Source organism: Notothenia rossii, assembly GCF_949606895.1.
Source record: "Notothenia rossii genome assembly, chromosome: 4".
Taxonomy (NCBI): domain Eukaryota; kingdom Metazoa; phylum Chordata; class Actinopteri; order Perciformes; family Nototheniidae; genus Notothenia; species Notothenia rossii.
In genome coordinates, this window is record NC_136902.1 from 85,557,183 (window position 1) to 85,580,022 (window position 22,840).

Consider the following 22,840-nt stretch of genomic DNA (forward strand, 5'->3'; position numbering starts at 1 on the left):
TTCTAATTTCTCTAAACACAGATTTCCCTCCTCGACTCCACCGATCGCATCCCCTTGGGGCGGGACTAAGATGCGAGTCGATGAGGGAGAAAATGAGAAATTACAAAGGGATATTGACTACATGGTGTAGTCTAAAATTACTCGGACTCTGTTTTGAAAAGTGTGGTTTGCATCAAAAAGGAGGTAGAAAGAATGAAGTCCCACTCTGTCAGAATAAAAGTGCATCACACATCAGCAAAATCAAAGTGAACTCGACAAATAGAACTCACAGTAGATCTACATACAGCTCTGGAGACCACTGCAGCATTTTCAGTTTCTCTGGTTTTAATATGTACTGTACAGGTATGTGTTGGAGTAAAATGATTTTAAAGACAAGCAGAAGTTAAATAGCTTTTTTATTAATTGCTAGAAAAAGGAACCTTGACTAACGTTAAACACACAGTAGCTGCATTCAATATCCATTAAGAAAGTCTGAGACAACAAAATACACAGAAAGAAAAAATTAAACATTCACCCTATTTTTGTATCAATGTTTCTGTAATTGATAAATAGGGGCCAGAGCAACACCTTACTAAATGAAGTTAATTTGTTAACCTGGTTCAGGAGCATGGCCACGCCTCCCTCAATCCTTACATCCTGTCATCCAGACATCCCTTCATCCCTACATCCCTTCATCCCTCCCTTCCCTCATCCCTCATCCCCATATCCCTTCATCCCTAAATCCCTACAATTGTCTGGGGGCCCGTAATCAGCCCGAGCAGATCATGCCGGAGACGGAACCTCCACTCTGAGTCTCCCACAGCACGTCCTCCCAGACCAGAATATCTCATCACCCCCTCCATATCAATTCATTTGTTACTCCTTGCATTAAACCTACAAAGGTCACACTTTTTTGGCGTGGTCCCTTCTAGTGAATTATCCATTACACCTCATCTATCTGTCTCAGCTGTTATACATTATGTATTATATCAAAAGTACAACTGACCTCCCAGAATGTAAAATAGGTGATGAGAAATACATGGATATAATTGCAGATCTGCTTACACAGAAATACTGTTCTCTATCTCCGCAGGGTCCAGGTATGTGTAGGGTAGGTCAAGATGTGAGTTTCTTGTTTTTATTGCTTCACTGAGGCACGACAATGCTGCTTGGAATTCCTTTATCATCTGCTTAGGCTCAGGCTCATCAAATCGTTCCTCTGGGTATGTTCCCAAGGGAATCTGCCAGAAGGATAAAATCAGGAAACAAAGTTTATGGTAAAAAAGAAGAAAACATCAGGACAGGATATCCTTCTGTAAGTATTTATGACGCCAAACTTACATAGTCTGAGAATCTCTCTGAAAGCAACCAAAACAATGCTGCTAATCTGACAGTCTCGCCAACATTCGGGAGGCTCTCCAGGACCGTCTTCATGCTTGACTGCCCCTTGGTGGTTGGAGGAGGTTTGCGCAGAAGGAACGTGCCGTTGGGGGCCCAGGAGTTGTAGTCATACTAAATAATGAAAAAGAACATTATAGAAAAAAAGGAAACCTTTACTCCATTGTAATGCTCAGCTAATGTCCTGCAAAAGGAATGGTTATTGTAAAGGAAATGAAAGCAGTTGGCTTGTCTGCCAAACTTATACTTGATCAATACATTTTTTAATGCCCCAACTATTTACCTGCCCACTGTTTAAAGCAGCATGTTGAACCGTCGTTGTGAAGATCACCATGGTTGTGAACTTGACCACTTCCTCGACAGTATGAAAGGCAGCTGGAAACCCTGTTGGCAGCACAATATGTTCATAACCACATACTGTAATGGGTTTATTATTGTCAATCACTATGTGTATTCAAATATACTATTATAATATGTTTTATATTTCCAAATGACTTCAGAATATGGGACAAATACCTGAGGCTTTGTTTCCTAAGAAGCCAAGTGTGAAGACCTCACTGATCCAGTCCTGCAGCTCAGTGTCTCTATGTACCTCACAGTCTGAGGGATAATAGTGCTCCACTACTGCCTTCACAAAGCTGGTAAACACAAAACAGTTGTATTTTTAATAATATGAGTTCCAGAGAAAGTCTCTAATGGTTTTTGTACAATGAATCACTGTGGACAGTCACAATATTTATGAATAGGTAAAACCTTTGGATGATGTTCCACAGCTTCAGGCCATCATCTCTGTAGTAAAAGTTGGGGATAGACTCCAGTCCTCGTGCAGCGATGTTCTCCGGCAGACAGAGAGAGCTGTAGGTCATTTCAGAGAGATCCCTTCTCATGAGCTCCATTAGTCCATCAAATCCAAGTGAACTCTAACAAATCAAAAATACACTATACCATCAGACACGTTTATTGACATCAAATTAGAAAACATCCAAAACATCCTAATCTAAGCTACAAGGTGTGGTATGAATTTGATTTGATTTATAATTTTAATAAATATATCAATTCAAAAAAGCCTTACATTAGTGAGAGCCCCATCAGGTCCTAATAGAATTAGGCGGGCACTAGTGTTTATGTCAATAGTGTGCCTGAAGTGAGGAAACAGCAGCTGAACAGACAGAGGAAAAAAATATAAAAGTCCAAGTTAGATGCTTGATTCAGCAGACAACAGGCAGAACATCATCAGTGTAACTAAAGGAACCTATAAGCAAACACAACTGAGATCAATTACAATTTTTGTATTAAAAGTTTGACTTCTTCAAAACATACAAAAATAATGGTTCATAAAACCATATCCACAGACGATCTATGAAAAGTAAGTTACCAAAAGAACAGTGTACAAATAACAAAACGATCGAAAGTACAACAAAGATACAAAAACAGTGACACACATTTAATACACACATGAAAGCTGTGTTTCATGCTACAAAATATGTGTTTTAGATGTGTGCAACATCTTCGCGCATACCTCTCACCCCAGCCACAACCTGTTTGCACTTCTGGCCTCTGGCAAGCATTTCAAAAAGGCTTTTCTTAGGCCCCGTCCACACGGAGACGAAAACGAACCGAGGTCCATTTAAAAAAAGTCTTCTGTCCACACGGAATCGGTTCAAGAAACTTGTCTCCACTCGACCCGCTGGAGACGCTGTAGTACATATACTGGGCCTGTAAGTGGCGCTGTACCTCCGCCACAAAATACACCAAAAGCCAAATAAGACCCCCCGAGTATGGTTGCCATGGTTGCCTGGTTGCCCTTCTGTTTACTCTCTGCAGTGGATTTAGCAACATGTAGTTCATGTAGTTCTCCATGTCCACTTGTTGCTGATCGTTGTGGTAGAGGAGCTGTAGATGTTGCACTAACTTCTGTATCATGGTCAGTAGCGTATGGAGCATGAACACAACCCTGTGATCCGCCATTGTTGTTGTTGTTGGTGAAATGCATCAGCAATGACGCGGGTGACACGGGGTGAGCAGGAGAGATGGGGAGAGGCGGGGCTATGATCGTTTAGGGCAGAGGTGCCCAGTACGGTCGACCGCGGGGGCAATGCTGGTAGATCGCGAGTCATTCATAAATTAAAAAAAATCCAGCTCCGTTAAAATAGACAAAACAGGTTTTGATCCCTCCTCCTTTGGCCTCCCTGCCACTTAATTCAGGAGTTGACTTGATTGACAGAAAAAGCGACCTATTGCTTTCCAGTCTGTTAACACAGAATGCAAAGCGATACAAAATCAGTCAAGTGCCGGGAGAGACAAACAACAAAATGAGTGCGGGAATGAGCAAAAAGCTAAAGACATACCACTTCCACACAGAATGGGAGGGAGAATCTTTGTTTGTGATGTCACATTCAAAGGTTATTTGCCTTATTTGTAAAGCAAGCGTCGCTCTGCCAAAGAAAGGTAACGTGGAGAGGCATTATCGGAGTGTTCACAAGGCATATGACAGCGACTTCCCTCCGAGTAGCGAGTTGAGAAAGAGAAAGGTCATGTATTATTGCTACACAAACATTATCTCTTAGTCTTAGTGTCGCCAACTCGTTTCTAACATGCAAAAAGACAAACAAATGCGTCTATGGTCGGTGTATTTTCGACCTTTCCAATCCAGAAGAGATCTCTCTCTCCCCCGTCTGTTTGCAAGGGGGCGGGGCAGTTTACACACACGCAGCTGCTACATGCAGCAACACACGGAGGAGATGGTGGAGAGAAGCGCTCCAAGGTGTGGTTACATGTTACCCGTCTTGAGGTGGACAATGCTCGTCACCAAAAGAGTTTAGCATGTAAGGGCGGTAACACGAGCAATTTGTCTAAACATTTAGCAAAAGTGCACCACATTCAGACGGAGGAATGCACCGGGTTCGACTGTCTTTCGAGTAGCTCTGTAGCCCCATCCACGAGTAACGTTTCCACGTCAGGTGTTATGTATGCTAGCAGCAACACACGGAGTTAACTACATTATACAAACATGGGTTAATGATTAGAGGTAACTGAGTTATTTATTTTGTTAAAGTTTCAGCTATTCTGTTTCCAGTTCTGTCATCAGATTATTTAATAAGATTTGTTAAAACATTGTTGTTTCTTTTGATGTGAAATATTATTTATTTAATTCAAATAAAAAGCAATGTTAATTTTGTTCACAATTTGTTAAGTTAATTTAATAATATATGTATTTTTGAATCAAGTATTCATCTTTATTGTCATCATTGTTAGTTTCCACATGCCTAAAACAACCTCAAACTAAATCTAAAAGTTGATGGCTAAATAAGAGCGTTTGAGAAATTGTGCAAGGCACACAGTAGTAGTCCGAATAGTCGATTAATCGTTTCATTAATCTATAGATTAATCGATAATCAAATTAGTCGTTTGTTGCAGCCCTATTGTAGTTATCCCATGTAAAAATAAAACGTGTTATTCAGCAACCCTTGCAATTTGGGTTTTTATTTTTGGTTGGTAGACCTCGGTTAGCTGGTCATTTCAAAAGTAGCTCACCAGCCAAAAAAGTGTGGGCACCCCTGGTTTAGGGCATATGTGTCAAACTCAAGGCCCTCGGGCCGAATCCAGCCCGTCTACAATTTTGATTGGGCCCGCATATCAATTTAGATCATCGATAAAATGTGTCCTGCTTAAATGTATGATTCTGTTCTGGCAGCACGAAGAACCTACACCGGAAGCTACGCAAATGACGTTGTTGGTTCCTGATTGGCACAGGCAGAATGCTCTCAATTGCTATTGCCAATTGCATGGCTTACAGCGGAGCCTACGTAAACAGCCAACACAGAAGAATTAACGGTTTGCGAATGTCCACTAGCCCGCAACTTTCAGCTAGTAACACAGAGAATGGCAAAGGGATGCTGAAGGGAGGCAATTTCAAGAGAGGTGGGAGATAGAATACTTCTTTACTGAGTATAAAGAAAGGCCTGTGTGTCTTATTTGCTATGAGACAAAAGCCGTGTTCAAAGAATATAATTTGCGTCGTCATTTTGACACTGCCCACCAGCAGCAATCTGCCACCATGGACAGGGAACAGAGGCTTCAGAAAGTTACAGAGCTCAAAAAAGGCATGCAACTACAGCAAAATATGTTTCACAGGGCCACATCTTTAACAGATGGAGCTGTAAAGGCAAGTTTTATCATAGCAGAGGAAATCGCTAAATCAGGGAAGCTATTCACCGAGGGGGACTTTCTAAAAAAGGGTATGCTTAAAGTTTGTGACGTTGTCTGCCCCGCAAATAAACAAAACTTTGCCAATGTCAGTCTGACAAGAAAAACCATAGCCAGCCGTGTTGATGAGCTTTCTGACGATTTGCAATCACAGACATATCAGACACGGCTGAGCTGGCGATTTACATCCGCGGAGTGGATGCACAGTTGTCTGTTACTGAGGAACTTTTGGACTTAAAACCGATGCACGGAACAACCACCGGCCAGGATATATTCAAACAGGTGGATGAGTGCATCAGTGGAACCGGCTTACCATGGAATAAACGTGTGGGGCTGACGACCGATGGGGCTCCTGCTATGTGTGGGCAAAGGAGTGGACTGGTAGCAAAGGTGCGAGAGAAGATGAAGAAGAAGACGGGAGGATAGCTGACTGCTTACCACTGCATTATTCATCAGGAGGCCCTGTGTGGAAAAGTGCTAGGTATGGAACATGTCATGACAGTGGTTACGAAGTGGTAGCCGGTCAATCAGGGCGAGCCTACCTGAATGCTTGCGCATGCCCAGAGTATATAAGGCGGCTACGCCCTCCGCCCGCTATCCTACACACTCTTCAGCGAGCGGCCTAGGAAAGACAGGGCCCCCAGGTAGAGGGATCCGCCTGTGCTTATATAACTAGGGTTACAATACGTAACCCCGCGTTATATTTCACACAGGCCCCGATGTATAAACGCCCTGTCGTCCAACAACATCAACCCACCACACCGTCCCTGACCGGCTTTTGGCTAACATCCACTGCATCACCACTTCCTCCCATCCGGTTGTAACCCTGGAGAAGTCGGGGCCGCTGGATAAGGCACACTCACAGACGCTTACCTCGTGTAGAGTGTGCATGGAAAAAATTGTGCGGAGACTCCGTCTGGAGCCTACCGCGCACCATGTTCCCCAGGTCCCTCAGGAGCATGGGAAAACATAAGTGCACCACGTCCCCCACACTCACACACGCTCTGTGTAGAGTGGGCATGGACAATAGTGAGGAAGTCCTCCAGCCTTATACGGGGCTGATTGCGCACCATGTCTCCCGAGTCCCTCAGGAGCATGGGAAAACACAAGTGCTTTATGTCCAGGGTGTGGGGGGGGTCAGATACCTACTGACCCACAGCCACCCCCGCCCTCTCACCAGTCATGCGTTGCCTCGGCAAGCTCCAAGAAGGAGCCAGACATGTCCAGGAGATACAATTTTATGAAAGAGCCTGGCGTAGACCAAGACGCCGCAGTGCATATATCTTCTACACTCACGCTGCTGAATAAGGCTGTTGACACAGCCACAGCCTGTGTAGAATGTGCACGGACCCCAGTGGGGAGGGCTCTCCCCGCCCGTCCATAGGCATGTATAATGCACCCGCATAGCCATCCTGTTAGGCGCTTCTTGGAGAGAGCTTTTCCAGCCACACCATCCCCAAAGCACACAAACAGCTGTTCAGTGTGTCTAATGGCAGCCGTGCGCTCTACATAACATGCTAGCGCACGCACTGGGCAGAGGAGGTGCAATTTAGCCTCCCTGGCCTCAATATGGGGTGGAAGATTAAAGCCACCTAACTGAATAGCCCTTGACCCGAACAAACTCCTTAGGCTCTTAGGAGCAAAGGAGGGGTTCGGTCTGAGTGTTGCCCCGCTACGGTCACCCCGGATCAAAAGACAGCTTGGGTGCACCGACAGAGCGGTCAGCTCGGACACTCTTTTGGCCGAAGTCAAGGCAAGTAGCAATGCTGTTTTCCATGACAGTGCTTTCAGGGAGGAGAGCTCCAGAGGCTCAACCTGTTCTATGACCAGAGCTTCGAGCACCAACGGCAGGTCCCACTGTTGAGCGGAGTCATGCACTACTGGGCGCCGCCTCCTGACCCCCTGCAAAAACCGCGCCATAAGCGGCTGACTGAAGGCTGACACCTTTCACAATTCCGACAAGCCACCTTGGCAGTTTCACCCAAGGAAATATGAACAGGTTTTCTGTTATAGATAGGACACACAGGTTCGGTACTAATGGAGCAGTACCCTCCGCCATGCCTGTTGATGTACGCCACTGTGGTGCGGTTGTCGCTCCTCACTAGCACATGTTTGCCCTGTATTAAGGGTTTGAAGTGCTGTAGGACCAACATCACTACTTGCAGCTCCAGGAGGTTGCTGTGCCAAGCCCCTGTCAGAGGCCAGCTACCATTGCCCATTCCCTGGACCTGGCCATGACTATGAGGTTGTCCAGATAAAAGAACACCTGTTAGAAATTAAAATCAATGTTGATATGGCGTAATTTGAATTAAATACACTATTTGATTTAAATCAGTTTTATTCTGAAAAACCGGAAGTTCTCACTATTAGCTTAACACTTTTATTCTGAAAATTCGTCCCTTCCGGTTAGCATTTAGCATCTGGCGGAATCATACGATTTCAAACCTTGAACCAAGGTGAAATGACATGTGATGTTGTACACTGAGCACACTGGGATTAGCACTCATTTATTGACGCTGAATAATGTGTAGCAGGGAATGTTTAAATAACCACAGACGCCAGAATGATGCAATTTAGCTACAGAAAAAGGCAGGAATTGCATTGGACCCGCCCCCCGACGACGCCGGCCAATAGGAGAATACCTCAGATGACAACAGGAAGAGCAAGCCAATAATTGATCTCTTCGACCCCCTGACCTGAACTGACCGGTCGGATGTGGAGAGCGCCTCCACTCGCACATTTGATTTTGTACACCACCGCATCTTTTGTGTAATTAAATGCTGTTAACTTTTATAAGCTTCGCTTGACTCTTTTCACTCTCTCCTGCCTTCAGGGTTCTAGAATTGCTTTCACACCCTCATGCCATGGTCCCGCAACGGTTGCAGCGCCATGGCTGACCGTGCGTGGGGATCGGGAGTAGCCGAACGGCTGTCTGTTGTACTCGTAGGCTACCCCCTGGAAGGCAAAACGCAAATACTTTCTGTGTTGTGTCTTCAGGTCGATGGTTGTGAACCAATCGCCTGGCTGCACCAATCCCAGTAACTGTTTCATAGTTAACATATGGAACTTCTGGCATGCAATGTGCTGGTTCAGGCATCGAAGATCCAGAATGGGCCTGAATTATCCTGTCTTCTTGGGAACCAGAAAGTACAGGGAATAGTGCCCCTTTTCCCTGACTTGAGAGTGCACATGCATGCACATGAGGAAACCTATCTCCTGCTGGGATGACAGATTTGCCTCTCTATTGCCCCTGAATGGAGGAGGGACGCTGCAAAGCTGGAGTGAGTAACCCAGTCTCAGTGTCCTGCCCCTCTACTCTGTCAGTACACAGCTGGGCTTCCATTCCCCACAAAATTGTGTTCATGGTACATGCCAGCAGCTGTGGAGCCACAGCTAAGAAGCTGTAGTATTCTCTGGTGGCCTACTTCGCTGCCAAACCTTCCACTGTACATATTATTGTTTGCCCGTGGGGAGATGACGAGGCTCCATTAAAAATAAACCTATTTTTAGTGAATTACTGAGTTTAGGCACGTTAATAAAGTTGTAATGATGTTGACTACGGCAAATTCATGATTGTTAGTGCGTTCATGTCAATTTGGTAAACATATGATACATTAAATGATCGCGAGGATGATGACTAAAAATTGTTTGTTTGAGCGGGCTGGATTTTCCTGATTTTTGTATAGTTGTGGTGCCAACGTGGATTAAACAACGTTATTTTGTTAAATAAAAACATGGTGATGTTTTGTAAATGATTATTTGTCTCTTATTTAGCACAGAATATGATCCTATCCGTGACATATGGATCTTAACAAAGGTCCGCTATATCAGATACCTCTACTGTATATCAGCTGTTTATTTGAGTTCCAGTATGGCAGCTTTTTAATCACTGCTCCCCCTGGTGGATTCATGATCCATTGCAGCTGGTTTCATTATAATTTAATGTATTTATCAAGGGGGCATATCAAGTCACGCGGGGGTTTAACTTTCAGCAGGGGCCCACCCCGTGCAGATCACGGACCCACATGGGTAGGGACGTCCGTAATGAGGTGCGACATCTGTACGTCTGTTTCCGGTTATTTTATTTTTGAAATTCAGTTCCCGATGGACGCCAAAAAAGCCAGAGATTATAAAATTAAACAAATAAATAAAAACAAGGATAATTATATGTTATTGTTGAGTAAATAACAGTGTTATTTAGAAATGAAAATCAAATTAGAAGGAAAAAAAGATTTAAAAAATACAGATTTCAGTATTCTGAGGCTCTGAGCCCCATTTATTTTCCTAACGGACGGCAAAAAAGTCTGACATTATACGATTTAAAATAAAAACAATAATTGTGGCTTTATACAGAGAAAGAAAATGTTTTTATGAACCACACAGCTTCCGGTCTTCCAAGACCTGACCGGACAAAAAGACGTGGTGCAAGCACGAAACATTCTACCAATAGAAATACATTGAAATAAAAAAAAAGGGGGAAATCGTGTTGGTGAACACGAATCAATAGATCAAATGTAGTGACTATAACACGAAATGCCGTGAGACTGGGTTGACTGTGTATGTGCGTGTGGGGAGTGTTGCAAAATTCCACAGTAGCGCCCGGTACCTTAATGGGAAACCCTACATGTTTGAGCACGCTCTATGAAACGTCAAGCTACCCCACAGCACCCCCAAAAGAACATCTCTGGTGCCGCCACTGTGGGCTAAGCCCCTAATGTTTCCAGGTCCAACGCCCCTGGTACCAGTTATGTGCACCCCTGATTATAGAAATAATATACCTGAAAATCAATCAATACAAATTATAAGCATTATTTCAGAACAAGGGAACCTTGCACTACCTCTGTTGTGTGGAGTACTTATACCTTGTAAATTGGGTGAATCACAGGGAAGCTGCGGAGAGCTGCAACAGCGAAAACCTCTGCCAGAAGGTGAGTTCTCAAGAGGTGATGGACTGATTGGTGATCCATGCAATCTGCATTTTTTATGAAAATCTTGGCTAGCAGCCAGTCAGTTTCTGGATCACTGGGCAGGAAGATGGGGTTCTTCTCAGATGGTTGTTGATTCAACTGGGAATGTATAAGAAATTGATTATTAACTCTCCCTTTACGATACCTCAAAGACTGTTTTCCATAGACTGACCATGGTAAAGACCAATAACATTACATACTGGCTTTTAAATGGATTTTACAGTACCTGTATTGCAATTGGCATCAGTTTGTTTTCTGGGTTCACGTTGAGCAAACAGAGACCAGCAGTCACGTGCAGAGGTTCACCATTATAGGCTGCAGGGGGAATTCCATCCATTTTCTTCTGGTCATAAAGGAACATATTGCCTTTCTGGAAAGACATCAGAAAGAAGTGTTTAAGACATCGAGAGGTATCGCAGAGTTGTAATAAGTCAAGGAAGTATGACAGAAGGATGGTAAATGGACAAATCGTGATTCCGAAGCAAAGATTACCATCCATTTAAAGTTAATCTTCACTCATACCTCCATTTCCTTCTGCAGAGAGCTTCCCTCTTCAAGGAACGGCTTCACCATTTCCTCTGTGACCGGGAAGTTTGTGGGAAGCTCTGAGCAGCGCTTTATAACACCGGGGTTGACTCCATTCAGGAACTGATATCCATAAAAGTCATCTTCCATCCAGTGGTCTGCAACATACTCTGGAAGAATAGCAATTGATATATTAAAAATATATCATAATTATATATTCAGTTTAATACGAATAACAATTGGTACATTTAATAAATAATATAATATCATTTATCTAAAATGTTGTTGGGTGTTTCAGGTTCAACATAATCATCATTGTCATTGACTGTAAAGCAAGAATGTTGGTCAGGTATTTAAATAATTTAAACTTTTACTGAAATACTTAACTTTGTAGAAAACAAAACATTTTACAGAACAGGAAAAACATCTTCTGAATATCTATCTGTTGTTATGAAACCATGACATAGATCGGGTGAGTTACAGTGACAACTGGTTAATGGGATGAAAAGAAAATACCTGACATTGTTGTCTTTTTAAACCAGAATATTTTTTTTATGTCTTCAATGCTTTCCCATTGTGCAGTAGATCCAAGCAGCCCCTTAACCTTGAGTTCAATAGCACTGAAGTAAAACAAGGAACAATTAGAACACAGGAATACACAACATACAGAAATGAATGGCAATTTACCCTTTCCCTCAATATATGGAAATCTAAAGAATAGAGCTGTATAATAATAAATATATACACATTTAATGACATATATTGACCCACATTTTTTTTCTTGAGTAATTGAACTCAGCGTTTCTGGAATCGGACAAGCGGATTTCAGCTGGGATCTCAGACACGTCATTGAAACTGTTGATATGGGGTAGTCCTTCAGCCATAATCTTCCATCTAATAAGACAAACAAAGTTACCCAAAAGCACAAAGACATTTCTCCAAATAAACTTTGGTGACAAACGGCAGCTCTATTGCACACATGGAAACTTACTGGAACAAGCTCTTTTTGAGCATCAGCTCTTTCTTTCGGTGGTCAATCAACAGGGGGTGATCATCCTCAAAAGCTTTCATTGCTGAGACATGAAAAGAACATTATAGCAGTCAAATTTAAATGTACAAAGCCAACAAGATGTAAAAAAAACTGACAATAATTATTTATATTAATCAGTTATTTGGGGACATTTATGCAGACCTCTCCCTCCTCTCAGCTCCACCATTTCTCCCCTGCCAATCCATCTGTAACAGGGGTAAAGAATAACATCTCCTTCTGGAGTCGTCACCACCATTTTGGAGAAGTACCACTCATTTTCTGGGAGATATAAATACTGGTCCTTCTCAACCTTAACCAGCAGAAGTTTACCCAGAGAAAAACTGGTTTTCACGGTGTAGCTCCCTGGCTTGGAATAAGAATAAGAATAATTATTATATTATGATACAGATTATTAGAAGCCTCAGCCAAAACCAGATTATCTTTTTAAAGTGGTCAGCATTGTATTACATGTGATGATAACCCATTGCATCAACTGGCTGGGTTGATATTTACAGTATAGCATACCAGAGCCCAGTCTGTTAATATTAGGCCTACGTTTTTTTCTTTTACAATAGTGGCTTATTTCAAATGAGTCCTCTCACTCTGACCACTAACTTGATGTGTACCATAAATGTATCGCAATCAGATTGTGTTCATATCAGTGTTGCACATTGAGAGTAAGAGTTATAGCAGTTAACGTCACATAGATCACACGTTAAAGGATTTGGCCACTCATTACAAAAATGTGGTTTACTGTATTAAAGATCAATATAGGTTTAAAGAGCCTGTGACAGCATCCCAACAACTGTTGTGCCATTAAATATTGGGCTACTAGTCATCTCGAACCGTCAGTTTAAAAAAGAAGGTGCGATACCTTTCCGATAAATGTCAATAATTTCGAACATCGCGGGGAAATTCCTTCGACTCATTTTTTAAGTTTTGGGGGAAGCCGGAAGTGACGTCAATGCGGGAACGCTTCACTGTGAGGCGAGAGAGCCAAACACGGACAAAGTGTGTTGTCATGTGTAGAAATTGTGAATTACTGAGTTTAGGCACGTTAATAACGTTTTAATGAAGTTGACTACAGTATATTCATATTTTTCAGTGCTTTCATGTCAATTCGGCGAACATAAACATAAATGATCGTGGTGAAGATGATGATTAAATTAGGATTACAAATCGGTAGTGAGAGCTGCTGAATTTCCTCCCGTCGGATGTGATATAAAAACAAATCGATTATTTTTGTAGTTGTAAACTCAAGTGGATGAAACTACATTTATTAGTGCTTTCATGTCAATTCGGCGAACATATGATACATTCAATGATCGTGAGGATGATGATTTAAAAATCGTTTGTTTGAGCCGGTCTGCATTTCCTGATGAGAAAACAAACCGATACTTTTTGTAGTAGTAGTACACCAACATGGATTAAACGTGTGTTTTTTTTACCACAATGTTGGGGAAATTAATGGATAAAATGCACGGATTATTATTATTATTATTATTCCCACTCCGATCGGGACACTAGGTCCACCGTTTCCCCGCAGCGAGGCTCCCCCCGTTGACAGTTTACGTGGGCTGGGCTGGGTGCAGTGGCGGACTGGCCATCGGGACAAATCCCGATGGGCCGGTACCGAAGTGGGCCGGTCGGATAAGTCACTAGCACATCCCCCCGTTGACAATTTACTAGCGGTACCGAAGTGGGCCGGTCGAGGGTCCCGGGATGATTTTTAGTCCCAGTCCGCCACTGCCTACATGACCGTATGATCGCCCATATTGACGCACCTAATTCCTAAACTTCTAACAGATACAACATAAACCGATCCTTCAGCCTCATATGAGCTCTCAGACACGTTCAAAATTAAACTGTCATCGCTGTCTGAGCTTGCTGCTGTGTGCCCCATCGTGCGTTTACATGCAGATGCTGGGATCCTGAACGATGCAGCTGGAGCGCTGTGCCCACAATGACGTCACACATAATTTGGCGGGACTTGAAGAATCCCCGAGAAGATCCAGAAAATGGTCAACATGGAAGGGCAGATTAATGGTTATCAAAGTACAAATATCCAAAATCAGTTCAGTAACGGTTTTCAAGGGGACAATATTTACTCAAATTGATGGGTTTGGATGATGGGGGAAACTCGTGTCACAGGCTCTTTAATGTATTTTAAAGGTGTTGAACTAGTGTGGTATACAGTCTTGCACTAAATGATGACTTTAAATCTAAAGTGCTTACTTGATGATGCAATCTGTTATTTACAGACAAGTGCAGATGTTTAACTGGGTTTTACTTACTGCCCCTGTCTGAAAGTCGAAGCCATTGTTGTCCATCAAAGTTCGCTCACTCTGCCCCTCAGTTCCAAATAAGGTGACATAAATGTAGTCCGATGTTCCTGCATATTGCACGTCACCCGTTGTCATCTCTAGCTTGTACTCAGCCATGGTCCCCTGTGGATACTGTTTGGAAAAATAAACACATTTGAGTCTCTTAATTTACAGAATGAAGGATCCAATACGCAGCAAAACAAAACAATGCTGACATTGCCTGTGCATTGTGAACCTTCTTTCATGAAAACATTTTCATTTGGATACAATGCCTTTACCCAAAACATGTTTATGTATATGAACAGGCTTTCTGTTATAGATAGGACACACAGGTTTGAATACTAATGGAGCAGTGCCCTGTACTACGAAGCCAGTTCAACAGACCCTGGATATGTTTGAGTTACCCGGCTTAACTAACCCTAACAAACGACATCTCGCTCAGCGGTCCTACGACGCTGGTTATCTACTCGGTAAATCAACCCAGGTTTCTCTTTCAGGCTGAGAGCATGTTCACGTTGTGATTGGTCAAATGTTGACCAATCACAAACAGGGACAAGCGTACTGACAGCGCAGCGTCATACTTCCTGAATGAAAAGTAAACTATCACGCTAAACAAATACAAAGAAGTTCAACTTTAAACATCCATGATTTAAACACTTTATCCAGGATAAAAGACATGTGCAGGAAGAACAGCTGGTACACAAAAACAGTGTTTGAATTCGTACATTAAAAGGTTTATGATATCACTGCCCCGTCTAAGACACGAGTGGATCTGACTTTAATTACATTTGACTCTAGTGTTTCGTCAACTTAATGTGTTTTTTTTTAATAATACCTCTGCATACAGTATGTGACAATGTAATGGCGCATTTCAACTACAGCGCACAGCTCGCTTTCAGCGTGCCGAGCCGTGCGGGGCCCGTTTTTGGTTGCGTTTCCACTTAGCGTAGTACCGGCAATTTCACAGTTTTTCTGGCCCCATAAAATCGAGGTTCTTTCCGGGCCAACAACCAGGCGGAGTCGGGCTGAGTATGCTAAACTAGAGAGAGAATCGCTGGCAAGGGGGCTACAACTACAACAAGATGAACATATTTGATCGTGATTTAATTTGAATACAGGTTTCAAAATGATACCGAAGTAACAACATACTGATACCGGTTAGTAAAAACCATGAATTAATGCTTTGACAAGTCTGCAGACAGACGGCAGGCGAAAAACCTTTTAAAATGCATGTTGTCTAAATGGAGATCGGCTAAGCTAATGCAGTATATGCCGTCCACACTCACAACAACAGCCTATACAACATAAATAAACCAGCGACTGTATTCATCATGACAAAGACAGTCTGTGGTTTGTACTTGTTTAACTTTTGTCTAGTTTCTGAACAGATATGAGGAACTGTTCGCGCCGTGTTATGCATGCCCACAGCACCTCGCGGGAACGCGCACAGCGTAAAGCAAATACTTTCGTTGATCTGTTTGGCAAAGTTAGGTTTGGAAACAATATCATTTCCTTTTGGCATGCACAACACGGCATAATACCGGAGCCCCGCTGCGGGTAAACGTTGGCGCTGTTCGGAGTTTGTTCTAATTTGATCCGGTTACTTATGTTGTGGCAGATATTTACATAAGCTTTCTTAACTCCAATGTTATAATAGTCAGATTGCTCTGAAGATGGGAGGTGATATTCCATTCATTTTCACGTTCACACAGTCGGTGATTTGGCCGGCCTTCTTTCCTTCAACGGCAGTTTAAACTGTATTTCCTTTATCCTATAATATGACTTAATCGCTTTAAACTCTGCACACTGTTGTTATCAGCTGTTCCACCATGGTTTCTACCTCAACTTGTAATAGATTTATCCTTATTGAAACGGTTACATTCAATGAAAAATAAAATCAATGTGCAGGCTTACGTGAACACTGTTCTACATGAACAATATGGGCAGTTTATACATTAAATAAATCAACAGTAGGTGGCGATATATGCTCCAAGTGGAAGGGATTCGCCATTAAAGCAAAGAAGGAGAAGAAGTTGATCTCTTATCCTGAAACCTATCCTGCTAGCTGTTCAGCATAAGTTATCTAGCCCGCTAAGAAGTGAACCAGCGTCGTAGGACGCAAATCCAGGAAGTTAGCTTGCTAAACAAAAATCGTAGTACAGGCCCCAGGTTTGGTGTTCAGCATAAGTTACCATGGAGATCTACCCCTGTAAGAAGTGAACCGGCGTCGTAGGACCCAAAGTTAACCCTGAAGTTACCTCGCTAACCGAAAATCCGGCTTCGTACTACAGGGCACAGGAGACGTGGTTTAAATTTATCAAAAATATACAATTTTATTAATATTGTTAAAATGCAGTTTTAAACAGTCACACAGGGCTGTAACACAAAGGGAAAAATGAATTAGGGGCTGAGGCTTACCAGTGGGGAGATAGGGTCGACGGGGGAGCACATCTCACACAAAAGAAGGGAGGAAAACCACCACCTTCAGCTCTCAGTACCTAAGTTGGAAAAAAAGAGGGAAACGCTGTTAATGCGGGCAAAATACGTAAATCAATTAATAAACAAACACAATATAAAATATGTTCTCATAAACAAAAGATGATAACAACTAGTAGGCCTATAGACAATTAAAATAAAACAAATCACAAGAGAAAAGGTTCAGTCAAACAAAATAAACAATTAACTAGAACAAAATAAACAAACTATTTTAAATAATCAATAAATCAATTGGAAGCCAATGTCAGAGTGGCTTCCAACTCCCAAGATGGCAGCACGTCTCGTTCTGTGTCCGTATGTCTGTATTATTGAGTGCTTACATCTAAATTGTCTGGCGGACACTTTCAATTTTTCAACTGCTACATCTCAAATCCTTATCGTAAATGTAGTAATGTGATTTACTGGTGGAAATACCAGCTACTTGGACTATTGGAGCCTGTTCAACTCGGCAACCGGACTACACATCGTTGATCTGGGTCCAATTATTTTTCTCATCCTAAACGTGCTCCTCTTGCAGTCCGCTGGGCACGATGTTGAGCCCCCTCTCCCTCTCTCCCGCATCTGTCAAGTGCGGATCTGTGGACTTGGCCCGTCTGATTAGCCTTATGGCTCTACAAGACAACTTTATTATTTCTTCAAGCCATGTTCATGATTTTGTGTCTAGCCATCAACAAGTCCACCTAGGCCTGTCTATAGGTGTCTAATTGTACTCTTATTGTAGATTTCAGGAAATGTGCAACCTAACCCTGAACCAGATTCTTGTGTTAATTTTAACACCCCTGCAGATTTTAAATCAAGGTCTGGTCTTGGTCTCATCCATTTGAATGTGCGCAGTTTGATTGCTAAAATGGATATGATTCGTATTTGGGCACATTCAACCGATGCTGATATAATAGTGATGTCTGAAACTTGGCTAACCAAATCAATTTCAAGCAAGGATATATGCATTGACGGCTATAATGTATATAGGACTGATCGACCTAAAAAGGGTGGACGTGTTGCAGTCTACAGTATGTTAAATCGAAGTTTCATGTAACAATTATTCTCTCTAAATCACCGACAAAACAATTTGAATTTTTGGCTCTTGACTTGGAAGAATCAAGAGCGCTCCATATTACTGTTGTTGGTTGCCACAGACCACCTTCAGCTGTCAGCGACGCTTTACCATCTTTAATGCAGCTTTTGTCCAGTCTTAACTATACTGAAATTGTCATTGTGGGTGACCTTAACTGGAACTGGCTGCTACCAGCATCTGATGATGTTAAAACATACTGTAATTCCTTAAATCTCTTTCAGATTGTTGGCAGTCCCACTAGACCCAATCTGAAATCTCCTGAAAAATCCTCCTTAATTGATCTAATCCTTACAAATGCTTCTCATAAATACACCCCTGCTTCTGTATTTGCAAAAGACATCAGTGACCACTGTGTCTTTGCCACGGTACGGAATACAAAAGTCCCTAAGACAAAAACCCCGTATAATCATAAAGCTTGATATGAAACATTTTGTATAGAGCAGGGTTTTTTCCAGTGAGCCACTTATCGCTCTGACGGTGGTATCTGGGAGGGTGAACCGTTTAATTTTATTCCAGTAACAGTCTCAGAGGTGCATAAAGCCCTGAAAAGTTTGGAACCAAGAAAATCAGCAGGTCCTGACAACCTGGAGCCATACTTTTTAAAGTTAGCAGCTGATTTTATAGCTTTGCCCTTGGCTTATCTTTTTAATCTGTCCTTGGAGACAAACGAAATTCCCCTTATTTGGAAATCTGCTTTTGTTCTCCCACTGTTAAAAGGGGTTGACCCCACTCACCTAAACAACTACAGAACCATCTCCAAATTATGTGTTTTAAATAAAGTACTGGAATCATTGGTCAATCTCCTACTGAAGGAGTTTTTATCAATACATAATAATTTATCTGAGTTTCAATCTGGTTTTAGGAAAAAACACAGCAATACAACAGCTGCCTTAACAGTAGTAAATTGTCTTATTTACTTCTTAGACAATAGAGAGCATTGCGCAGCACTTTTTATTGACTTGTCAAAGGCTTTTGACACAGTGGATCATGCCTTACTGTTACAAAGACTTGTTGATTGGTTCGAGAACTATCTTTCATGCAGATCACAGTGTGTGCGGGCAGAAGGCTTAACTTCAACATCTCTTCTGGTATCCAAGGGTGTGCCACAGGGATCTGTTTTAGGACCATTTTTATTTATTATTTACATTAACAGTCTTAATAACAATGTTTTGAATGCAAATTTGCATTTTTATGCTGATGATAAAGTTATTTATTGTTCTGCGTCCACCCCGAAGCAGGCTCTTTGTCAGCTCCAGAATGCTTTTAACATTGTACAATCCAACATGTGTGATTTGAAACTTGTTTTAAATGCTGCCAAGACAAAGCTAATGATGTTCTCGAAAGTAAAACCCAAGGTCTTGAACCTTCCTCCCATCACCACCTTGCAGGTGACGGAGATTGAATCTGTGTTGCAGTATAAGTATCTTGGGACTATAATTGACAATTCGCTCTCTTTTAAACCACACATTGTGGAACTCTTGAAAAAATTAGGAATTAAATTAGTTTTTTTTTTTAGAAACAAGTCTTGTTTTCCCTATGAGGCCAAAAAGAGACTAGTGTCTGCAACCTTTCTGTCTGTGCTGGATTATGGAGATGTGGTTTGTATGAATGCATCTTCTCAGTGCCTTCACTCGCTGGTCACCGTCTACCACGTTGCTTGAGATTCATCACAAACCTCAGATCCTTGATGCAACACTGCAATCTATACACTCGTGTTGGATGGTCTTCCCTGACCACGCGTAGACTGAAACATTGGCACATCCTTATATATAAGGCTATTCTTGGTGCTCTTCCCCCTTATCTAAGGATGCACATAAATAGAAAATGCACTGGATCCTATCGGCTTCGCTCCGAGAACTTTTTCCTTTTAACTGTACCAAAGGTCCGTACTGAACTTGGGAAAAGGGTGTTCAGTTACGCTGCCCCTCAAGCTTGGAACCTGCTTCAAACTGAGCTGAAACTCAGAGAGCTGGTCTCATTAGAAACACTCATACCAACTTTAACTGACCTTGAAGCAGGCCGCTATGACTGTGTTCTGATTGTGTGTTTTTTAATTGTTTGTAACTGTAAAACTGTCTGAAACTGTGCCGTTACCATTCTTGGGCCAGGACTCTCTTGAAAAAGAGATTTTTAATCTCAATGAGACCTATCCTGGTTAAATAAAGTTAAAATTAAATTAAAAAAATAAATAAATCAAGTTGGCCAAAGTAAGAACAAAGTATTGAGGGAGTTAGCCCCAGAGTTCAGTGACTTCCACACTTCAAGTGTCGGCCCAAGCAAGGCAGCGGGAAGGCGTGCAGTTAAAGCAGCACTTTGCTGGTGAGCGAACCTACGCAGTAGGCGACGCAAAGCTGGCCAGAAGCAACAACCAGAAGCAACAATTATGTAGCCCAAACACTAGGCAGGATCAGCAGCACATGTGACGTTACTGCAGACAAAAACACTTTATCCGGTGAAGCCAAACAGCACATGTCCTTTAAACATTGGATTGGCGCCCAAGGTTTATGAACACTTACAAATACAGCGTTAATATTAAGAAAAGTAATGAGGTGGATTGACTGAATAGATCCCCATACAGCGCACACCGATCAGGCTTTCCTATTGATGACGCCGAGAGGGGAGAGCTTCACGCTCTTTATGGCTGTGTTGACAGACAGCACCCGGAAGACCCTCCACTAAGCAAGGCAAAGCAGGGCTAAGTGTCAATACGCTGGCAAATTGCAGAACTTTTCCTGAAGCGAGCAATGTTGGTATATAGGCTACTGCCTGAATAAGCTTAATGAAAGACAGGTTTTCCTGTAAATTAAATCATTTAAAATTCTTAATGTCATTTTCTAAGGTCACATTGTTTTGTTGTCTTACATAACACACTTCAGTCAAAAACATCTTAGTTTTAAAAAATGTCTCTTGGATTTACTTGCATTGGATTGGATATTGAGTTAATCCAAAACTGACAGAAAGTAATGAGGTTACATGAACTGTATAGTGTATTTTGTTATGAAATAATTGCAATGGGTAACATTGTACAAGTAACTCCCCCGACTCTGATAGTTTACCCTTATAAATGACATCAACAAAAATAAAGAGAACATCCTTATAGCAGTAATTTACATTTCACTCTTCACTTTCATTGCATTTCTCAAATCAATGCAAAACAAAAACATAATAACTCTAAACGAATCATTTGCAAATCCTTTTAGTATTCTTTTTATGGGTCAAACTGGAACAAAGAGCTTCTTACCTGTTGCTGCCTCCACGAGAATGTAGGTCATGCTATCGGAACCTCTGGTTTTATAGGAACTGATTCATTCAGCCCGAAGGCTGTTTTTTTTATGGCATTTAGCCATGGGAAAGTTCCCTTTGAAATAACAACAGCAAGCAATCACATGTACTGATTTAATGATGTTCCAACATAATCAGAAATCCTTTATTTGTCCCACAACTGGGACATTTACGGGTGTTACAGCAGCAAGGCAAGGCAAGGCTAGTTTATTTATATAGCACCTTTCAACACAAGGCAATTCAAGGTGCTTTACAAAAATGAAAGACATTCAGACAAAGTTATTTAAAAACAGTCATTAAAAAGAAAAGATAAAAAAAGAAACATTAAAAGAAAAAATACATGAATAAAAACTACATGAATAAAAAGTTACAGTGCAGTTTAAGATATGAATAGTTCACACAGAAGTTCCATTTTACTGATGCCTTTCTTTAAGGTTTCTCCGAATATGACCTGTGTACAATTGTATGGCACATACGTCCCGAGCAGCATACACAGAGAAAACCAGCCAGGACAAAGTCCCCAGACACTGATTCCCTGGGGTTACTAGCCCCAAATGTTCATAGACCAAAAACTAAACACAACCGCTCAGTTTCAATTAAAAGCAGCGGCAAAAAGAAAAGTCTTCAGCCTGGATTTAAAAGTAGTAAGAGTTGCAGCGGACCTGCAGGTTTCTGGGAGTTTGTTCCAGATATTTGGAGCATAATAACTGAACGCTGCTTTACCATGTTTAGTTCTGACTCTGGGGACAGAAAGCTGACCAGTCCCTGAAGACCTGAGAGATCTGGATGGTTCATAATTTAGCAGGAGGTCAGAAATGTATTTTGGGCCTAAACCATTCAGTGCTTTATAAACCAGCACAACACACTCTCACTCCCTAAGCGTCCAGGAGCGACGCTTGGTCAGGGTCCCGTGGGCGTGCCGTTGGGATTATCATTATTATGATCGCATTTTTCTTTTCTTAATGAAGGATCATTATTGCCGTGTTTGCTCCACTAATTTAATAATATTCCAACAGAATCAGAAATCCTTTCTTTGTCCCACAACTGGGACATTTACAGGTTTTACAGCCGCAAAGGTGCAGTGCAAAAATAAAAAGAGTAGACTTGTAGACTAATAGAAAAGGCATCACATATTAATGTTAATCTTCCCATATGAACAATGCATATTTTTCTTTAAGAAAAAGAGCGGACTTATCACTGTTACTGATGTCAGTCCTCTCAGGTGTTTGGAGTTATGTCTACACCTGTCTGCCAATTAAATGTATTAAAACATATTAAATATTAGGAGGCCCAAATGAAGGTTACAAATGGGGGATTTAGCACCTTCAGATCTACAGGTTCAATGACAACTGTAGAGGCATCCGGAGAGAGGTAAGAAAGCTAATGCTATGCTAACTGAGTGCTAACAAAACGTTGTTGTATCATGCACAAGTAATCTCCCAGTATGTAAATATACTGCAATATTTCCTGTTTTAGTTTGTGTTACTGTAGTTCCGCAGTAAACAGTCAGACGGCTGACATCCAACACATTCAGCATCTATTGGTAATGTTTGCTACG

The 22,840-nt window shown here is 41.8% G+C and overlaps 1 protein-coding gene across 3 annotated transcripts; it reads right to left on the reverse strand.

The window, feature by feature from the left end:
* Nucleotides 1–377: 377 nt before the first annotated feature.
* On the reverse strand, nt 378–21,253 carry LOC307036766 (hydroperoxide isomerase ALOXE3-like). Of its 3 annotated transcripts, none has more exons than XM_079677380.1 (16): nt 21,242–21,253; nt 16,848–16,927; nt 14,400–14,561; nt 12,268–12,472; nt 12,067–12,148; nt 11,847–11,969; nt 11,592–11,695; nt 11,073–11,245; nt 10,777–10,920; nt 10,446–10,649; nt 2,450–2,536; nt 2,131–2,297; nt 1,894–2,015; nt 1,661–1,761; nt 1,321–1,491; nt 378–1,220 (listed from the first exon to the last, which is right to left on the reverse strand). In XM_079677380.1, exons 2-16 carry the CDS (start codon nt 16,878–16,880, stop codon nt 1,041–1,043), a joined length of 2,058 nt encoding a protein of 685 aa, XP_079533506.1. In that variant the 5' UTR covers nt 16,881–16,927; nt 21,242–21,253; the 3' UTR covers nt 378–1,040. The 3 variants fall into 3 exon arrangements, with proteins under 3 accessions (XP_079533506.1, XP_079533505.1, XP_079533507.1); XM_079677379.1 differs by lacking the exon at nt 21,242–21,253 and adding an exon at nt 17,328–17,557; XM_079677381.1 differs by lacking the exons at nt 16,848–16,927; nt 21,242–21,253 and having other exon boundaries at nt 12,268–12,468; nt 14,400–14,538.
* Nucleotides 21,254–22,840: the final 1,587 nt, after the last annotated feature.